At 42.8% G+C, this 21,695-nt stretch overlaps 1 protein-coding gene across 1 annotated transcript; it reads right to left on the bottom strand.

Moving 5' to 3' along the window:
• Window positions 1–3,917: 3,917 nt before the first annotated feature.
• RUVBL1 (RuvB like AAA ATPase 1) lies at window positions 3,918–18,868 on the bottom strand. Its single transcript, XM_080625693.1, has 11 exons — window positions 18,672–18,868; window positions 17,918–18,004; window positions 17,175–17,307; window positions 13,635–13,786; window positions 12,697–12,786; window positions 11,707–11,856; window positions 10,858–10,921; window positions 9,493–9,691; window positions 7,482–7,584; window positions 4,652–4,743; window positions 3,918–4,371 (listed from the first exon to the last, which is right to left on the bottom strand). Exons 1-11 carry the CDS (start codon window positions 18,810–18,812, stop codon window positions 4,212–4,214), a joined length of 1,371 nt encoding a protein of 456 aa, XP_080481819.1. The 5' UTR covers window positions 18,813–18,868; the 3' UTR covers window positions 3,918–4,211.
• Between the last annotated feature and the right edge of the window lie 2,827 nt (window positions 18,869–21,695).

Genomic DNA, 21,695 nt, shown 5'->3' with positions numbered 1-21,695 from the left:
GGAGCTCTGGTCTCCATGCAGGCCTCCTTAGCAAGGGGAAGTGGGTCCTGGGCAGTCGGCTCAGTCTGTCCTTCCAGGAGCACTGGAGGATGCTGAAAGGATGAACCTTTCACATACCCTCTGCAAAGACGATGTTTTACTGGGGCTGTAATGGGGAAATAGTGCTTTTGCCTGGTGACGTGTTCTGTGGTCTGCAGCTGGTGTCTCATGGCCCGGAGCTGTAAGAACAGGGACCTCTGACTGAGATGGTTCTGAAAACTGAACAACCAGAGTCTGAGCTTCACTGGGGCTCGGGCTCCTCCTGTTACTGAGGTGCTTTGGGAACGCATGAACCCAGCATCACCGGATTTCCACTAGTGCTGTCAACCTTAGCACGAGAGCATCTGAAGCTTGGGTTTAGCAGAGGTACTGCACAAAGTCCATCCTCACTAAAGGAGTATCCCCAGCAGGCTCACTGCAATCGGTGCAGGTTTGTAACGACTGATGTGGAGCGAGGGCTCTGTTCATCATGCAAATCTGGTGAATTACAAACCAAAGCAGGTTTCAAAGTGCTTTCTTGGCATGTAGCTGATGTCTGTCTAACTCTGAAGTATTGCACCAGAGAACTAGACACGGCCTGAAGTTTAACCAGAGAGGTTGTCACCGTGGCTAAGATGCATTTACACGCGAGATGAGGTCATGTTTGCATCACATTATGGTTATGGCAGAGCACAGATACTTTGCAGTGGCTTGATTGCTCTTGCAGATGGGATCAAATTGTCCCTTAACCCCATTAAAGAAATGAGGTTATGAGCTGGCTGCTGTAGCACCATTCCACTAAGATGATTAGGAACAATTTGGTCCTGTCTGCAAACACCTTAATGAAATGAGGAAGCCACTCAGCGTAGTTGAATTTGCGGTGTAGGAATGACTCGCGTTCCATGATGAGTCTATGGGTTCGCACCAGAAAACCTTCACCAGCTCCTCTGGCTGTTGGCCACCGATGAGGGGCAGTGGCAGAGCCTGGGGCTGAGAGCCCAGCAGCACCAGTGACAAGGGCAAGGGAGCAGCACTGGGGCCTCTCCTCTTTGGCAATCTTCAATTGTCACCCCCAAAAACCCCAAGTGAGGGTTGTTGAAAGCGTTGCTTGCAATAAAAATTAATTGGTTCTGAAATGTTATTGTTTAAAGGCAAAAAAAGCCTGCTCTTCCCTGGCCTGCTCGCTTTATCCAAGCCTTCCCGCTGAGTAAATCTGTGCTGCAACCTTGCCCACTCCCAGGGCATTGGTGCTGGATGTGCATGATTATACATGATATACATGATATACATTATACATAAATTATCCCATTGTACAGGGATGCAGAGGCTCCAAAGCTGTTCATCAGCAGAGGAGATACAGGTGATGAGCTGAGAGCCCAAAGGTGCATTTATACCCAGCACCTATGTGTCTGGTGTGTGCACGGGTGTCTGCATAGGGAAAGGGTTTCCCAAAAAATGAATGGCAAATGCAGGAAGGGAATGACAAAGTTTTTCCATTCAGGGCATCTGGATCAACGTTTAAGATGGGAAGTTTTAGGACATAGGTAGTGCTGAGTTTCCTCAGCAGCACTGGTCCCGAGCTGGGCCAGTTTACAGACTATCTCCCATTTTTATCATAAAGGTTAATTGGTTTAGATGCTTTTAGGCACATGAACACTAAAGATGCAGCAGTTTCTGACCTCAGTATGCCTAAAGGTGGGGAATCAACTTCCACACTGTGGTATCCGCATAGCAAGCACGTACACTGGATTTATGGGTGCCCACTGCCTTGGAGCAGGATCCCAGCGTGGCACCACTCTGCGTCAAAAGGAAATCTCAGCTTATAATATTCAACTGGTTACCGACACCCCCCAGCCAGCCCAGGTTTAATATTAGAACTATTTTTCACGCTGAAACCGAAATAGCACAAAATATGGGCTTGCTGTAATTGTTGTTAGATTGTGTGTCACCCTGATAAGATGTAACAAATATTTTCCTACACAGGAGGGTCTGTTTCCCGGCGAGTAATGGATGGAGAAACTTCTCATAGTGGGTTGGCAATTGGTCGTAAAAACTTCTCTGGGAAGATTAATGCACAAAGTGCAACCGTTGTGGAAAACAGCAAGAAAAGAATTAAAATGTTAGTTTGTGCTCTCACGTTGAATATTAATCATCAACCTTCTTTGGTGGGCATATTCCTTGTGGCTTCCCCCTTCAAGAGGCAGCTTTGTGTTGGGGAGTATTCCCAGCTTTTATAAATCTCTTGCAGCAGCAGTTGGTGGATGTGATGCAATGAGTCTTTTATCAGCAATATGAAAGACTATTTTCATGGGCAGAGCTCTGACACCCATAAGTCTGCTGGATGTCACTTAATAGCCTGGATAAAGATTGCCTCGCAGCTTAGCGTGAAAGGATTTCCCTTTGTACCACAGCTTTATGTCTTCCATGGATGCTTCCTGGCTGTTGGAGTGGTGGCACCCTCTGGACAGAGCTCTCCAGATGGGGTGCACGGTCACAGACATGGCAGGGGCTTGTGTGCTGCTGTAGGAACATTGCTGTGCAGAATGAAGTGAGGCTCATCTCATTGTGCTGATTTGCACCCAGTTAAGTCCTGAGTGCTGCTGCTTTCCCCCCCCATGTGCATTTTGTGATCCTGTTTTCTATCTAAAGCACACTCTGTATGTTCAGTCCGTGTGAGGTGATGGGTACCAACAGTCACAGAGTCACTCTGAAACCAGGGGTGGGTGGAACTGCTCATTTTCAGTGCCTGGTGCACTGCTCACCTCTTCTGAGGTCTTTGCTTGCTGGCTGAGGTCTGGTGGCTGCACACCTTGACTTGGACAGAGCATCACTTGTGGTACTACTTGTGAGCACAGGTCTTTCTACCCAGTTTCACAGAGCTTGTATTATAAAGAACATTTTGCAAGCAAAGAACTGCTTGGTTTGCCAAAGGCGAAACAAATCTCTGCCTTCTCTTCGCAGTGGCAGTGGGAGCTGTGGTTGCAGTACGCTGGTATTCTGGAGGCACAACCCTTCACAGCCCTGGCAGGGCTTTTGCTGCTGTGTGAACAGCCAAATTTAGCAGTAAAAAGCCAAAGCCATCAAACATTGAGTGGGACTTTGAACAGGTCCGGCCCTCAATGTTATTTAGGGCTTATTCAAACTTCTGAATTGGTATTTCATAAAACCCAAAGAAAAAGGGTACTTGAATTCTGAAATAACTACATTCATCATTGCCAAGAAGGTCATTCAAACCCCGATAGACAAAAAAAGGTTCAATTTTGACCATGCAGCAGCTCAATTCACTGGGTCTCTCCATCATGCCATAGCACTAAAATGGAATGTGCCACCCTGCCACGGTACAAACAGGTTTTAGAAGTGCTGAGAGTGAGTCTGATGGAGAATTGCAATCTTTTGCTTTTGGTGTCAATAACAGTCAATAAATCTGCGCTTTACAAAACACGGAAGCATATTGTGAGCAGGAGGCTGGCTAAGGTTAAGTCACCCATACTCATGCAGAGCAGGATTCCATGAGTCTGCAAATTTTTCCTGATCCCAGGTGGTGAAGAAAGTGGGGACAGAACACAGGGAAAAGGGGAAAGCACTTCTTATTTAATCTGCTTTAAAACCCAATGAAAGGTTAACTGAACTGGAACTTTAAAAGGTCTCATGCTTATTCCCTTCCTTGGCTGTAGATCTATTGTTGTGTGGCAGATCCATTGTATTTCTATTTAGCTCTGCTAATTCCAATGTATTTCTTGCGCAGTCAGTGCCAGGCAGACACATGCAGGCTCTCGCTATTGTTGAAATCTTTTATTATAAATCACTTCAGACAAACTTTGACTCAAAAAAAAAGTTCTCATCTGTAAAAGGAACCTATTTTAAAACAACATTCATAAAGAAAATAGACTGTTCTTAAGCATCAGCTTCGGTTAGAGCTCTTCTGTAATGAAATCTAAAGACAAAACCAATGGGTCCAGAGCTATTAATTTCATATATACTCATAAAAGGAAGGCTAAGGTCAGGGATCAGGGAACATTGGATTGTTGATAATGAAACAGGAACACTCGATAGTTAGTTCTGGCCTGAGAGTCCAACATTTCAATACTTTGCAGTCCCCAAAGAGACAAACCATTAACATTTCTCATGGGATAACCAAGCCAGCCCTGGGTAAGGGTTAAAGCTGCTTCAAAGCATCTAAGGTGATCAGCTCTTCATTTCATATACTTCTCCTGTTGATCAGCCAAGATTTTTGCAGAGGATTTGGCATCATAGAAAAGTTCATTTATTTCTTCAATATGCTCTTTCTCAATGCTGTCTTTGCCATTAATCTTGGCCAGCAGGTTAGCCGGGGTCAGGAGCTGCACAGCATACCTGTGATCAAACAGAGATGGAGGAATCGGCACAAATCAGCGCTCCCCAGTGAACTGAGGGTATGTAGGGGTGGGAGGTATGTCAGGAAACACGCAGCTCTACCAGCAGCAAGAACAGGCTGCAAGACCCTCCAGCGGAGGAAAGAGGAGGAATACCACTCCTTTTCATGTCAGCACTGTTCTTAATACTCCACATTTCTTTATTGGAGAGGTTTGTCTACCTGCCAGGAGCGAGCTCTCCTGCAGTGTTTTTAGACCCAGCCATACTGTGCTCAACTCACCTTAAAGTTGTCTTGGTACCGATTTCCCCTAAGTGGTTTAGGGATTCTTCACTAATGTTAATTCCTTCTGTTTGAGCACGAAGTTTTATGATCTGTTGGGATGAAGGAGTAAGTGAGGTAACAGTGGAAACAACCAGCATGCTAAACCCCTTAGCTCAAGATCTGGAAACTCTGCTAGCTTACAGATAAGCATACCATAAAGCAAGACAGTGTGGCGAGTTGTGCCAGTGTAACTTACCACCAAACTAGAATTTGTAGAATTCTAAAGGTTTGAATAGGCAAATATAATGTTGAAGCACTGATGATCACAAAAAGCAGGCGAAGTAACAGTTGTGGACTACTAACCCTTCATAATTCTGCATGGATTGCAAAGTGTATTGACTAATAGGAGCAGAATATGAGAACTTACACAAGAAAACAGAATTGTGCAAGCGTAAGTGACAGCTCGAGTCTTATGGACACCAGCTCCTGCATTCTGCAGTGCATCACTGCTGCTGTACAACAGAGCCCTCCAAAAGGCACACAGAAAGCTACACCCCTCCCTTAACAGCTCACAACATGCTTCTTATTCAATTGACAAGAAGATAGCAAAATAAATCAAAAAGTTACTTTGTAAGATTCACCTATTTCTGCAAGAAGAAAAAAAAAATCACTAAGAAGAATCTAATCTTTCCAGAACAGTTTCAGGCTTGTACCAGTTTGAAGATCTTTACAAAGTTGGAGAGCAAGATATCACCAATAAGCCCGAGCATATAAAGCTGTAACAAAAGTGGCACAAGTCTCTCGGCAGTCGGTATTACCAGCTGAGTGATAAGGGGCAGACTGGATAATGATGTTGTGTTGTAGTGCTGAGATAACTCTGGAGCTGCAAGCCTCATATAATACAGGTATTTTTCACTTTGGCAGCTTTGTAAACAAGATATCAAGAAGCTCTCGTTTAAATTAAAGCCATAAAAATGCACTTGGGGAGTCAGGGCAGGGAACAGCAGGAAGCAGAGGGGCTTGAAATGGCAGGAAGTTGGGCTAAGATATTAATACTGAATATTGGCAATGCTGCTGCATTGTGCAATTTCAGACTGAGGGGGTTTTCTATCTTTTAGATCACCTGAACATAACCTTCCCTTCATTCAAATACTACTTTATGTTGGACAGAGCCTTGGGTGACATGGTTTAGTGGGAGGTGTCCCTGCCCATGGCAGGGGGGTTGCAACTAGATGATCTTAGAGGTCCTTTCCAACCCCAACTATTCTATGATTCTGTGTAGTATTTAGTATCTTTGCCTGTTAGAAACAAGGTATCTCAAATGCCACATCTTATTCCTTCTCACACACAAACATCAGCAGTGAAAACTTTTTCCTAACGTGAAAGGGAAAAGGGAGCCACAATAGAGAAATAAAATTATGGCTGTTTTATTTTTACACCCCTCCCAGCTGTATTTAGTTAGAAATGAATGTGAAGTGTAAGAGCTCCTCCTCCCAAGTGAAGAAATCATGCAAAGCCTTAATTTAGGGAAGATGAGATATCTGACTATGGGAACACGACTGATGGGATATAATGTCTGGACTCTTATTTTCAGCTTTAGGAAATGCTAAATGCTTCCCTCACCCTGAGGAGGGTGGAAATCACAGCTCTTACCAGCTCTTCTGAAAATCCACAGTTCAGAAGCTAGCTCTTTACCAGTGTTACTATCTGCATGGTACTACAGCACACTAGGCAAGAAGTAACTCTGAGTACATGCTCCTCCTACCCGAACTCCACAAAATGCACACCCAGACAACATCCCCACACTGAGTGATAGTCATGCTGTAAAATTTGTTTTGTATACAGACAAAACTGATCATATTATTAAATCCCTGGGCTGCTTCTCCTGTAATCTATACCATAATGCTTTCAAAAGTGGCCTTTTAGGTACAAAAAACCCATCCTGAGAATGGCTCCTAAGAGCCCTGTGTGAAAAGCTCCTCAAACCAAGTGAAATGAAGCTTTGCCTCTACGTTTATGTTCGATAAATGCCTGGGCTTCACCTTGGCACTTATCCAGCAGCAGGAGACTATTATCTGGTGACAACGCTCTCCTCCATTGACACTATCTCTTAAATAATACAAAGAATTGACATGATAAACCCTAATGTCTTCTGCATTGTGTCACTTCACAGCATTGAGACGCTAATGAGAGGGGATCTTTGACACAATGCATCATAATGGCACCAAGCAGTAGAATTGATACACAAATACATGGGGAGGGCCCCACAGGAAAAGTTTCAGTTCAGAAGCCTCTCTCTTCACCACTTACTGTGCTCAAGTTTCCAAACCCGACCAGGTGCATGAAAATCCTCCCAGTTTCAGGTGACAGCTCTAGAAGGTTAAAGCTACAGTGCAAGGCAATAAAGGCAGTGCAGGAAGCTGCATTCCTCAATACCTCTCACCTCTTCTATAGAAGAATAGCCTGAGGTCTAGGACCAAAGGTCCCAAGATGTGACACTTCATCTCACGTCAACTGAAAAAACACTACCTGCTGGAACCTGCAGACTCTATGGAAAGCACATGTGTGCAAGAGATAAGGGCAGCTAACAACTCATGCTGTTCTATGCAAGTGAGATGTCACTTTCAGCTCTAGATAAACTCACAAGTGGGTGGGAATCAGATAGCTTACTGTAACTGGGTACTAAAGCAGCTTGCATTTAGGAAATGGTAAGCCTTCTGGCACAAACCTTGGGGAGCACGGAGAGTCAAACAACTCTAGTAACAGAAAATGCAAACCCACAGCACTCATCCCAGTAGACTAGAACCCTGGGGACCCTTCACTAGTTCTCCTACAGTGCTGTGCATACCTGCTTCATTTCTTGAGGTGTATACAGCATGGTTCGGATAATCATTACTCTATCCAGCAGGTCCAGTGGTATTCCATGAGGAGACACTACATCCTCTGTGCCTCTAAAGGAGAAACCAAACAGGAAGAGATCAGATACTACTCGAGTTCAGTCCATTGATTTCACTAAGATCAGTACTAAGTGACTACACATCTACTAGTTCACAATTCTTGTATTGTGCTCCTGCAGAGACGTTCGCAGGCAGAGACAGGAAACATTCTACTCTGAAGTTCATACCAGACAGCCTGAGAGAAACAAATACTTTTCCTAGAGCTCTTAAATGTGCCATGCAAAAATAGCTAGAGGTGGTGCTTTCCTGCACTGTATCTTACAAAAGAGTCTTCTCTAATGTTCCAGGGTATCTTCCAGCAAGGAACAAAGCATTCTCATCAAGTTGTTTAGCAGTATCAGTAGAAATTATATACATTATCAATTTGGAGAACATTCCCTCTTGCCGAGTAAGCCATTACTGTGCTCAATGCTTCCCCCAGTCCCTCCAGTGAGTACTGCTGTGGTTTACATCCCCTGCCTGCAGTCCAGGAAATGGAGGTCTGTGCAGGAAGGACAGAGGTGCATGCAGACCCCCAACCATTTTATCTGCTTGATGTACAACACCCAGTGGCAAAGGCTGCAGACACATCACATCTAGCCTGGGTTTTCCAAGCCCACCAGGATTTGCTCTGAAGTCAAGAGTGAAAGATAACCACATTTCATGCGATCTATAGAGACTGCAGGTGAAAACAGTAAAGTGCTGGTAGAGAGCTATGTTTCTAAGTTCAGTGTTAGTATTTAGGCACTGCAGCTTTGGCCATGGTCCTCCTTAGGAAATGAACCAAATGCCCTGCAACCATCTGCTGTACTCTTGAGTAGACGGCATTCTCTCTTCTGAAATGATTCCTTCTCTTTGAGGTTACAGAATCAACTATACTAGCTATACAATTAATTTTTAACTTGATCCTTTCAAGAGCCATGAGCAGGCAAATCAGAGCATTGCCAACTTCCTTTCTTAAATCACTATTTTTTCATAACAAGATCTGCAGTGAATCCATACTGACAGATCTGTATTTACTCTACTTTTCCAAGACAGACTATTTAGGCTTTTGCCAAGGGAGATCTGCAATGTCCACCTTAAACATTTCTGAAGGGCTTATCACCTTCACTTCTAAGCAATGCAAACAGAGAAAGATTAATACCAGATGAGTCACTAAGACGGAAAGGAATAGCTGGTTACACAGCTGAATTAAATCAGCTTCAAGGGAAGCAATCATTGACAGCTTGCTTAGACATAATTATACCTAGACCACAAATTAGCAGAACTTCACAGAAGAATCTGAAAGAAGAGAGCACTTTTACTGAACATGCAAGGAATGCATTGAGTGGGTGCTAAATATTGAAGTGGAGGCACGAACTGGAGTGGAGATGAAAAACAAGTTAGTTGGCAAGACCAAAGAATCACAGAAAGCCAGACCAACATAGCAGGAAAGAATGAGGAGCAGGGAGAGGGCTGAACTGTGACTCGCTTTAACAGTGAGAACAGGAAGCTTAAGTCTGATGCGATGAGGACAGCAAACAGCAAAATGATCCAGAAGCAGCAGATTATGATATTAGAGGTTTGTAGCTCTGGTGCTTTTGATGTCCTTGATGTGAAGCAACAGATGTGTTGAGGTATCCAATGAGAAAGGTAATTGTTACAGATCACCCAGAAAGACAATTCAGAGCCTGTTAGAGAGATGTGTCAGTGGAAATAAAAGGAGGAATTCTATTCAGCTTTAACTCAGTCAGCCTGACATTAAATGCTTGTCCCCAAGCCCACAAGCAGTTCTTCAGCATTGACGCAGCTTGCAAACCATGCAGGGGATTAGCACAGGTGTCGCTGTCAGAGATAAAAGCCTTGAAAGATTCTAACTCTATCAGTACAGGAAATTCCAAGGTTTATGGACGAATGCAAACTGGAAAATTCAAGACATCATACCTGATAACACAGTTTCCTCTATTGGAAGCAAAGATGACAATGGGGGAAATAGAAGATTCCAGCGCTCGGTGCAGGTACGTGAAACATTCAATATCCAGCATGTGAACCTCATCTACAAAGAGCACACCTGGGACTAGCTCTGCAATGCCTTGATCAATGTATTTATTTACCACCTTATTTATCTCTCCTCGAAGTTTGTCTGGAACAAAAAGAAACTGTTAGTTGTTCTGCTCGTCAACTATAGCTCTGTCAGAAAGGCTTAAAGCAAGTAAAATTCTTCTTGCATTTGTTCATGATTTGGTATCTTACCACCACGGGGAAAATCTCTGTGACACTAGAATTCTGTGGCATTCAGTCCTGTTTTGGGGACACAACTGTGCAACAAAATATTTCTACACCGAACTAGGGTCTTTCCCCTCACATGGCTTGTGAAAAACCACCATTTTTGTGAGATTGGGGAGTTCAGTGGCGGGGAAATCAGCCAAACCTCAGTTTAAAACATGAAACTTAAAAGTTTCCAAGCATGACTGAAAAGAACATTACTGAAAGAGTAAAATATTGCTACTGTTTAAGTTGTGTTTAACAAAAAAAAAGTGCTACATAAATGTCTGTGACCATATGGATCTCAAAGCTATGCAAGATGTTACACTGACTAAATATGACATCAGAATAAGCAAAGTGACCTCTGGAACAGACAGAATACTTCAAAAGATCACCATTCATGTTAGGTACTGAAACACACTTTGATCTAAATTTAGACAGTCACTTAGTGAAACACCATTTCTTCTAAAGCAAGAAGGAGAATAGATCTTCCTGCAGATACTGCTTTTCTCCAATGATCTGTAGGTAGGAAGAGCAGCAGTGCGTTTAGAGCATCAAGTCACCAGACTGCTGCTGTAGAGGTGTTCAAATCAAACCAAGGCCAGAGTCTTAAGAGGCTGTTTTTCTACTCCACAGAGTTTCAGTGTGGTGGCTTCATGTAAGAACACATCCTCACAGTGTTTTTTAGGTCGCATTTGCTGTTTGGTTTGGCTCTTTGTCAAAAGCATAAACCTCACACTCTGGCAGGACTGTTCTGAGGAGGGGGATGGCACTGGTGTTCTGACCTCTTTCTCCACAGGAAGCTGGGTGCATAGTACAGTATATGGTTTATCACTGTATGTATGAACCAGTAACATGCTGGTCTGTTTCCTGCTATTGCAATTCTAGCAGCTGTAGTGCTGCTTTCAGAAATCTGAGATTTATTGAATGAATATTACACAGGCATTCATCTGGAGATGCTGCATGAGTAACCTTATTCTTAATCCTTTTCTAACTGGCAAACATATGTTATGTTGGTCTAAAACTACCATGCAGGACTCATACCAGTAATTTCAGTTTTCTTAGGCTTCATCAGTTGTCCCATCATAGAAAGGATGTCTTGCCCACCCTAGGAAAAGAAAGTTACAGGTCAGTTATGAGGTCTTGTAGAGAACACATACCTTGAGAATTTTCTAATGCAGCAATTGGTTAAAGAAGTTGCTTCTTGCAGTTAACTTGATTCTTCATCTCAGTAGTGGCTGATAACCTGTCAACGGTTAGGACTCTTCACTGCAGGAGTACACTAAACATCATCATTTAGTGACCTCCTCACTCTTTCTTTAGCCCTCTTCATTTGGACAACATAGAAAACCAAATGAGACACCCTCTTTTAAAAAGGTTTTCACAGAGAAGGTCAAAGGACTGACATTTTCAGAGAGCAGAGACTTGGAGTGCCTGCATGCACAGCTGGTGCTCAACCTGTCAACATAGGAACAATTATTCTCAGTTATAAGACTTCTGAATAGCATGACTTTAATCAGAGAATTTTTTTGTTAGAAAAAAGGATATTTACTTTGAAATTGAGTAGGTTGAGGGGTTGTAGACTCATACTGTAGAGATGTCAGCCTTTAAACCTGTATTGCTAGTGGCTTTTGTTTATGACACAGATGGAATTCCCTCACTACAGTGTATGTTAAGATACAGAAAGGAGTAACTCTCTTATTTCATTTTTTTTGCTGGAGTCTGTTAAAGCTACTGAGGCCTTCAAGGTGTAACACCTGCTCTTCCTACAGTGGAATCTTTAAGGGTGATTTAGCACAGGTCAGCTTTCTACTCCTCCTTGATTATTCTAGTATCCATCACAAATCTATGTCAAGTAATTTTTCTGTGAAGACTTCATCTGTGGTGTCATACCTGAGGTCGAGCATTGGCCACATCCAAGTCATGCAGGGTGACATCCTGAATAATTTCCTTTTTCTTGTGCACGTCCCCCTTTGGCAAGGGAACATACTCTTCAGCTTCAAGGTCAAATTCCGTGGCATAGATATCACACCTGCCTTGCCTCTGAGGAAAGCAAAGAAGAGAAACCCAGGTATAGAATTAATTTCAGTGCCAAAACCTTGAGTGTCACGAAGTTGATAAAGGGCTTAGTTCACAATTCCAGTCCTGACCAGCTTCAGCTGGCAATCACACATCCCACTCCCTGCTTAGCAATGGGCATACCCTATCTACTGATCAAAGCTCAAAAACTCTATTGAAAACCCCAATATTTTCAGCTGTTAAGAATATTCTGCTCCTCTCTCCCCTTCTTTTAACCATATACAATTCCTGCTAAAGGACAAATCTAGCAGATTAACTAGAGATTGGGAGAACTGTTCAAGACTCCTTTGTAGGTGGGTGATTTATTATATGATACAAAATATTATGCTCATCCATTAAACAGCAAGTATCACTGTACACTACTTTCTACATCAGATATGAAAAGAACACTAACTAATGCAGTATTCCCTTCTACATGTATATATCTTGGGGAGAAAATACCAGAGTGATAAGAGAAAGATTAAATGCACTGCACATGTCAGCCTGAAAATAACTGAAGTTGCTTGGTTTGTCCCTCCTTCCCTTAAAGATGTCTTGATCTCACAGAAAAGAAAACTCATCCAGACAGCATCAGTGATAGCTTCCTCACCAGATGACCTTAATTGTGAACCAGATCACCGTGTTCTTTCAGCACAAAAGAGAATTCTCTCTCCAGATAAGGAAAACACCAGGCTCTTTTATAAACTTCCATGTAACCATTGCAAGTCAGTTAAGGTTAATAAATTGAAGAGCTTTCTGACAAAGGCAGGGAAAGGTCTGCAAGAACATATACACCTGCATCAAAGTGCAGAACTTGTCTTTTACCTTGACGGCTCCGCTGTTTGCTTCAATATAAATAACGTCACCGGTTTCCACTCGCTCCTTCTGCAAGCTTTCAAATATGCTGGGGTCCAGCTGGAGACAGGCAAATACCAGAGGTGGTCAGAACAGCTCCATGGTGTTATGGTAATAAAGGAAAAGAAACTGAGTCTAAAGCTTACTCTCACCAGACAAAACTAAACTCCTTGCAACAATCCCTCAGGATTTTATACAGCTGTAACACGTGGAGTAGTGGGAGAGGGTGAATCTCAAAGAAGGTGCACAGAACTTTTCTTACCAAAGAAATCTGCTATCTGAAGGAAGTGATGGTAAGTGCCAGGAACATAATGATACCAGTTCCTGTCACAAAATATACCTGGGTAGTGTATATTTATCCCTAGGATGCAGCACTTCTCTTGCTTTTTAGCTAAACTTTACAAACAAATCTGGCTATAGCACTGAATTATACTACTTCTTTGGCCTTTATTCTCTGCAGAGGTGTGTGAGGGAGAGTGGATGTGTAATACCTTAAATGCTTTTTTTTCTCTCAGTACATGTTTATTCAGTTTTGCTCTGCACTTGTTTCCAGAATGAACAAAATGCAAGATGATACTTGACAACAAAGACAGCTTTCAGCTCCCTCCTACTGTAACTGACAGGGAAACTGAACAACGTGGACAGAGACTTGTACAAGAAAACAAAGAGAAAGGGGGTCTGAGCTGGCAACATTCCAGCTTCATTTCCCGTTCCCTATCAAACATTCACTAGAGCACATCTCCCCATGTGGAAAGAAGGAATGTGACGGAAAGGCCAATTTATGCTGAAGCAGGTAAGATTTCCCAAAAGCATTCCCAAAGATTCAGTTGAGAATAAGGAAAACAAAACCAGACAAGATCTTTCCTGTACATTTGTTATCATGATTTCTGAGACCCTGCCATACATACCTTCAACTGTTTGGTTCCCTTTGCAGTTTTCAGTCCTATAATTACATGGCTGATGGTTTTGCCATACCCCCCCATAGGATTTTCAGTCTCACACGGAGTCAGTTCTGTGACTTCTCCTTCATAAACCTCCTTTGTCTCTTTAATCCTCAACCCTGAAAGAATTGTTTAGAATAGTTTCAGTACACAAATCAATGGCCGTACATCCTGATCTTTGAACTAAGAGAAAAACCCTGCAAAGTAAAGAAAAAGACAGGAGAAAAAAGTAACTTCATAAAAACTTCACATTTTGGCAATTGAGTTAAAAATAACAAACTGATGAACAGGTATTGTGTTAGAACCTGGTAAAATTAAGAAAAGGTTAATACATCATTTAAAATGGTTTTAAAGTGAAGAGCAAAAGGTGAGCTGGATTCATTTTAGCAGAAACTGCTATAATTTCAATTTGAAACTACTTTAAAATAGCTGACAATGACATCCTGTTTCAGAAAGGCAAGCAATCACCAGTGTCTGGTATCTTCTAGTCACAACTACCGCAATTAACTAAGTTATTTTAAACTGATGAATAATATAGAGCTGAGGATTTGTATGGTTAGACTGTTCCAAAGGAAACCCACCATCATCACCACCACCAGTACAATTATGCAAACATTCTAACTCCATAAAAGTTCAAAGCACCCACATCTGAAGAGACTCTATAAAGCATTTTATGAGACACACACATGCCATACCAAAAATAAAGAATAGGCTGTAACAAGATACAAGGAAGCCATCTTGCCCAGGCTGAGGCTACTGGGACTTGATAAAACTTCCCTTGTTCCATAACTTTTCGTTTTGCTTTGAAATAGATCAGACACTTCACCAGTCATCCTGAGCTGCTGAGAGGCGAATATAAAGAACTGAGGAACACGAGTCTGTCTCCCTCTACTGGACCCAAATTAAGGCTTGGATTTGAAATGAGATTACACAGTAATTTCCTGGTAAGAAATGTTTGTTTTCTCTTATTTAGCACCACATACAAATTCCTCCAGAACCTTAATTTCAGTAATTTTTTAAAATGTTTTTCAGCTATGCCCAAACATCAGACAAAAAATGAATGAACCCTTGAGTTATAAACCTGACCCAGACCAGGCTGCATCACACAGGCTGCATCTGTAAGGAGCATGAAGCAATATAGGAACCTGTACAGGAGAACTGGCCATTCACAGGTTTGTTTTTCCTTTCCGTTTTGTTTGTAAACTTTCAGCACAAGCTTTATTCTGCTCTGAAAAACTGGAAGCCCATTTGTGTTTGAGGCATACCTAAGCATATCTTCCAGCTTCATTTCACCTCAAAAGAATCCAATTCACACACTCATGGAGTCTGTTCCACAACACAAACCAAAGCCAAGTCAGTGAGGACAACCTAGAGATCTTCTTCTAAAGCACGCCTCTTATCCAAACTGATGAGCTTATATAGATGTGTCTATAGAAAATATTTATAGATGAACAGGATCTGAACAAAGGTAATTGATGCTTTGAACTTGCTGCTGATTATCCTTTGTTTTCAAATGAAACTTCATGTATTGACTACAAATCTTACTCTCAAAGGAGTTCTTAAACAGAGACATCTCCTACTTACAAATCAGACACACAAGTTTTGAGAAGGCAGCTTTGGGCTATTTCATGTTTGGATTCAACAGCACTATATGGAGTTAAATAGTGCTTGTTTGATTTACTGGCAGTTACAATTTGGAGACACAGAGAACAGATATGCTCTTTAAGTGGCTATCCAGCAGTTATTTTTTACTGCAACTGAGCTCTAACATTAGCTACTGTCATCATCCCTGCCAGCTGCTAATAAGCTCTATACAGGATTCATCTCTCTCGCATGAAGTTTTTTAACCCATACAATTCCATTTTCTCATTTCCCACTCCATCCTTTTATGTTTCTTATATATTATAAAATCTCTGCTATACCCCCACACAGCCCTTGGCCATGAGGCTATGTCAAGTCCGTTATTAAAAGGCTCTTGGCAATAACGATTCTGTAAACTCAGTCACTCCTCTTTCCTTATACAACGACAAGTCCAAACCAGTTGGACTCTGTTGTTTCCAAGTAAAAAATTGATGTTAACATCTGTGATAATTTTTATAAGATGAGGTGGCTAAACCCCCTGAGAGTAAAATGCATAACGTGGCAGCAGATGTGTACAGAACCTGCTACAGGGATCGTACAAAACCCACCCACAAAACCTAAAAGAATACTTTATGTACTGATTGGCATGGGAGCTGAAGCTTCTCTTGCACCCAGTCACATTGACACCACACTCTACACACAAAATCAGGCTTTTACAAACACACCCTTGTAAATTACTTATCAACCAAGAAGGGAAGCTAAAACTTACCCGAGGTTTAAACACAATTGGAAAGTGTTCCAGTACAACTACTGGTGGTCACTGGTCCTTTAAAATATTTCAGAGGTATTTTTTTTATACACTGATAAAATATTCAATAAAGGCTGTGTTATGAAAATGTGACACGGAATTCAACAGAAAGGAATAAAAGAAGTTCCATCTTTCATTAGCACTAATATTTGTTTAGAAGCACCTCCCTACTGACATTTGGGGAATGCAGGGAACTAACAATGTAGCTGGCTGTTAAACCTCAGGGAGTTAAAATACCGCTGTCTCTACAAATGACAACATGGATGGCATAAGTTTCATCTGTTGGGTCAGGTTTCCAAATCTCTGACAGGGAACTTCATCACATCAAGGAAATCTTGCAGACTACTGAGTTTCTGGCTTCCCTCCCCCAGGCCCTGCCAGTTACACGGTAACTGGAAGTACCGGACAAGACTGAGATCTGTTTTCTTATCAAAATCAACAGAATACTTTTGTTTCATTGCAGAACTGAGAGATGTCTTCACCTTACTGCCACCAAATATTTAGGTGAAGTCCAAGGGGAAATATGGTACAGAAACCAGTTAACTGTTAATATGTTCAGTGCTGCAATCAGCTCAGCTATCTTTAGCCAATCCTCATACAAACAAGGGCCACTTCTAACTGCATTTATCAGCTGTCAGCAGCAACCACAGAAGAGATTTTAGATACTCCTTAAGCTTGTGTTGCAAATGTAACCAATTTCCATCAAGCTTGTAAAGCACTCAAGAATTGAGGAAGACATTAAAGTATTTATTTTGTTGGCATGAAACTTTCTTTATGCTCACTGGACACTATGTTAGGCTAACACTGCCTTTGGAAGCCCCTGGTTAAGCCTGTTTGCTTAGGAGGGTGAAATCACTAAAAGAAGAAAGGAGAGAGCATTTTTCTGGGGAGGTAAAATAAACCATAATACAACCATTAAATTAGGGTTTATAAACAGAAATTCTGACTCCCCTAAATGGGGAAGAGATTCACTAAATAAACATCAGCACTGAAAAAGAGAACATACAATAATCTGAAAAGCACCGTGACCACAGAGAAGCTTTTCCATTTTAGATGACTACAAAACACCAAGCCAGTATCATGTAAGTACTTCATTCTTCTGTTTTGCTGAAACTTACCAATGGCCCGGCGGAAGTTTTCCATCAGCACTTCTGTTTTCTTGATCTCGGTGGAATAGACCTCGCTTCCAACCATAGGACAGAAGGGAACTTTGCTGCCCAGTTCCTGAGCAATAGCTAAAGCCAAAGCAGTCTTAAACCAAAAACAAACCCACAGATTAATTTTTATGAGAACTAACAAAGGATTCTTTCTGCACAAAGTTAACTTTCCTCAATTTATCACCTTCCATACACCAATTATCAATTTAATAATAAGACTATTCTGCCTAACATATATTTCTCCTATGTAACAACGTTCCTCCCCCCAAGTCAAGTTAGATACATAAAAAGTGATTTTTATCAATGCCTTATAAAACACCTTAAAGAAACAATAGTGGGCATTTGAATTTGACATCTGATACAAATGCAAAAAACCTTAAATACCCAAAAAACAAAGAGCTATTTAGGCTTTTAATACAAAATTAACTTCTAAGACTCTTCTTCAGTGTTTGGTAACCTATAAAAGGTGGTTTGACACTCTTCATGCCTGAACATACCACTGGATACTGTCAGTGTTGATGACATGGCAATAAACAACATACAAAGCAGGAAACCATGTCGCTGCAGAGATGAAAGAAATGCCAGCAGGTGAAAAGAGGATACAACCGCTCCCCTCAAATAGTTTTGACAACAAATTAAAATCAAATAGGTTTGGGAATACTTTAGTTCATATTAAAAAAAAAAAAACAAAAGGAAAGTAATACCTTGCCAGTTCCAGGAGGTCCTGCAAGCAGCACGGCTCTGCCAGCCATCTTCTTGCTTTTGATTAGTTCCACTATAACCCCACACGCCTACAAGTTCGATAAGTATTTATACTATTAACATAAGGATTGCTATAGTATCTTTCGCACCAATATTACTGAAAGTGCTTAAAAATACTTGGCTTTGTGAGCCCACTAAAGCTGATTTCAATTCTATGCACACAAAAAGAGAGACAAGATCAGGATACTACTTCCTACAGTCATTTTATCTGACACAGATATTAAAGAACAATAAACTACAGAACTCAACCTCAGAGCACAGGCTCCTTCCCTGCTGCTGGAGCTTCACCATACAGAAAGGTTTTAAAACAAGTCTTCGGCTCTGAACGGCGGATGAGCTGCAGCACCGGCCCCTGGCCAGCCAGCGGGCTGGGACCGCAGCTCCGACCTCCACTCGCACCAAATCTCTTGACTTTCGGTAAGTTCCATTGCCTCCGATACCCCAATTTCTACGCCTAAATCCCTGCGGGAGGACGGGACAGCACCTGCCCTTGCCGCCGGGTGATGCTAAGAAATAGCGGCGTAGGGACCAGCCCCGATCACTTCCATCGCTCCCCACAGCACACGGAGCAGCCCAAGCGGCAACTTTCTCTCACTAACGGGACTTTTAAGCACACCCCGCACAGACCGAACCGCGCCCCCGGGGTTCCACGTCCACCCGGGTGCCGACTGCAGGGCCCCGGGGCCCCCCGCTCACCTCCCGCGCATTCTCCTGCCCCACGAGCCCGGCCCCCGCCGGCTTGGCGGTGCCGCTCTCGTCCAGCCCCAGCCCCTTGACGTGGCTGTGCGCGGCGATGCGCTGCGTCTTGGAGGTGCTCTTCACCTCCTCGATCTTCATGGCGAGTCACGGCCGCCCGCACCGACCCGCAATCGCCACACGCGGCCCGCGCGTTACCAAGGCTCCCGGCGCGCGGCCGCCTACGCCCGCCCCACCGCGCCCATTGGCCCGTGCGGCGACGCTCTCAATGCTCATTGGACGTGGCTCATGCCCGTCACCCGCTGGGTGTGTATTTTAATAGGGTCCGACCACCCGCTTCCGTGTGCAGCGCTTCCCGAGGGTCCGGCTCGGCCCGGGTGCTGCTAAGGAGTCGTGCCGGGAGGAAGGAGGCGGCAGCGGCGGCCGAGCCTGGGCGGGAGAGGGAAGAAGGACGCTGACCCTCCTGAAAGGGAAAAGAAGCTGGCTCTTGTTCGGTGGATTTCTTGGCCCTACAGCGACATAAACACCTTCTGCCTTCGTTGGATCTGGGTTGGTGCTCAGCCAGTGCTTCTCCTTGCACTGCCCTCTCCCTCGGTACTCAGGCTTCCCGCAGTAGGCCAGGAACTGTGAGCAATGCTTTCTGGGCTCCTCTGCTGGTTTTGGCTTACGAAAGTAATTCAAAACTTTACAGAGTTGTTTTTCTAAATCTTGTGTAAGTCTTTGTGGAAAAAAGAATAAGGGCTGTCTTCCAGGGAACAGCAGTGCTGCTCACTGACTTACAGCTTTCAGTGTAATGGCAAAATAATCCTATTCCATGTGTCCGAAGCCTTTATGTAAGCATCAGAGTTTGTAACATCTGCTGTACCTATGACATGTGTTTATCCTGACCTACTGAAGGTGATTGTGAGTTTTGACTGTGGTGAGGCACTGCCACAGGCTGCCCCATCGCTGGCAGTGTTCAAGGCCGGGTTGGACAGGGCTTGGAGCAAGCTGCTCCAGTGGAAGGGGTCCCTGCCCGTGGCAGGGGTTGGAGCTGGATGAGCTTTAAGGTCCCTTCCAACCCAAACCAGTCTGTGAAATGAGGAGGAATACTCCCCCTTCTCATCATGTAGTTTCATGGCCTGACAAGCCTTGCCCTGGTTTTGTCAAGTCTGTGATGCTACACCTGTAGCTGTTCTGATTCCTAATGGTGGCTGAGCTGTAATTCTGCTGCACCTTTCATACGCTGTTTGAATACTTGAGATGGAGATCACTCACTGTGGAATTGTAGGTGAGATTTGGGAACCTGCAGTTCCAGTGACTTCTCAGGGTTTGTGGGTATTGGAATCTCTCTCCCTGTGAAAGAGGAGGCTTTCTTCCCATAGATACAGTGTTTTCTGTGTTTGATTATAGAACTAGGGTTGTGTCTGCACTGTTCAAGGCCAATGGATTAAGATGGGATGGTGCAGGATTGCTGTCTGTGCAAAGGAATGGTGCTCTCTTGGCTTTCCCAGGCACTGCCAGGGGGATTTGCAAAAGCAATCCTATGAGGGTACCAGCTGGGAGAGTGGCCTTTGGGAAGGATGGGGTTATGTTTCAAGTTGCAGAAGCCCAGTGAGCACTATATATCCTGTTTGTTCCCTTTTTGTCTAAGAGCTTGTATGAGTTTTGTTCTCAATGTCATTCACAAAGACTTGGCTGTTTGCTGCTTTCTTTTTCTGTTAATTGCTCTGTCAGTTTATATTTACATAATCTCATTTAAACTCATAATTGCACACATGTGTAGTTCAACACCTTTGTAAGGGTCTATCCTGTTATGCAGCTGTTTAGCTGGAATTTCTGAAGCTAACAAATATGAGCTTTCCTTTAAATAATTAAAGAAGTATGCATGCTGTTGGACTCCGTACGTCCTCTCAGGGTCATATTAGTCACAGAATACAGATGCCTAATACGTCCTGAGCTGCAGAGATTTTCCTTTGTCCAAGAGCAAATATACAACTCTGATTTCTCCAGTGCATTAAACTGCCGCGAGTGCTGTGGACCAGTCTGGGCAGAGCTCAAGTTTCTGCCAGTTCTGCAAGGCTAATTAGCAACTCTTCTACGAGCTCTTAGACAGTGACATTGTTAACAGGAGGTCCAGGTCCTCCCTTTTAAGAAGGGCTAGCAATGAGTGGAATACATAGTAACTTGTTAGACTGAAATCTGTCCATATGCTCTGTGTTATCTTCTTTGATGTCACAGCTAGGCCTATCTTTGAGATTATGGTGTTTCAAAGACTAATAATACTTGCTTATTTCTTTTTGGTGAAATTCAATATATAGGAATGTAGATGGCAGGGATAGAGAACTCCTGTTAATCCTCATTAACTCAGAGGAGAGAGAGGAATATTCCATGTATGTAAAAATCAGATGTGCTGCATAAGGTTCTTTAACTTTTGGAAATACTAATTAAATTAGAGATTGTTTCCTGATAGAAGTGGGTAGCAAACAGAAGTGTTAAATGTTTGTCTAAAGCAGTATGATGGGTTTGTATTTGCAGTAGAAGAGGAGATTTCAGTATAAAAAAGAAGCAGGAAACACTTGTTTGCTCAATAGATGTGAGACTGGCTTCTCCCTCTTAACTGCTCAAGCTAATACTGCTTAACGGGGTTTACAATCACCAGTATGCTGTGCGTGATTTGCTGTAGCTCATTGTATTGATTGTTTTACTCATTCCATATGTTGAGCACTGTACTGAAATTGCAGTTCAAGGGTGAGAAGAGTACATTTGGGTGAGGGGAAAATAAACAATAACCCTTTAGACCACACAGGATTAATTGCTTATTCCCCAGAAAGAGCAGAGTACAAGTAGAACTACTGGAAAGTTTAGAACAGAAATAGTTTAAAAGCTCCTTTATAATTGCTGTCTGATGTGTAATGATGCATCAGTATAAGGGGATATTAAACCTTGATTTTTAACAGGATTTTTGGGTTTAGGAGTAGTTAACACATTAGAGGGGGAGGGTCAAATAACTTCATTGCAAAGCATGAGTCATCTTTTTCCTTT

This window comes from Psittacula echo (assembly GCF_963264785.1).
Source record: "Psittacula echo genome assembly, chromosome: 9".
NCBI lineage: Eukaryota > Metazoa > Chordata > Aves > Psittaciformes > Psittacidae > Psittacula > Psittacula echo.
The sequence above is the reverse complement of the archived record's forward strand: the minus strand, read 5'-3'. Positions and strand labels throughout refer to the sequence as shown.

What these genes read in the sequence shown, in the direction of transcription:
- RUVBL1 (XM_080625693.1), bottom strand. Translation starts at nt 18,812, where the DNA reads ATGAAGATCGAGGAGGTGAAGAGCACCTCCAAGACGCAGCGCATCGCC. An exon ending in CACCTCAAGAAATGAAGCAG is followed by an intron (nt 4,744 to 7,481) that starts GTATGCACAGCA and finishes TCATCCCAACAG; the next exon opens with ATCATAAAACTTCGTGCTCA. An exon ending in GGTACCAAGACAACTTTAAG is followed by an intron (nt 4,372 to 4,651) that starts GTGAGTTGAGCA and finishes GTTTGATCACAG; the next exon opens with GTATGCTGTGCAGCTCCTGA.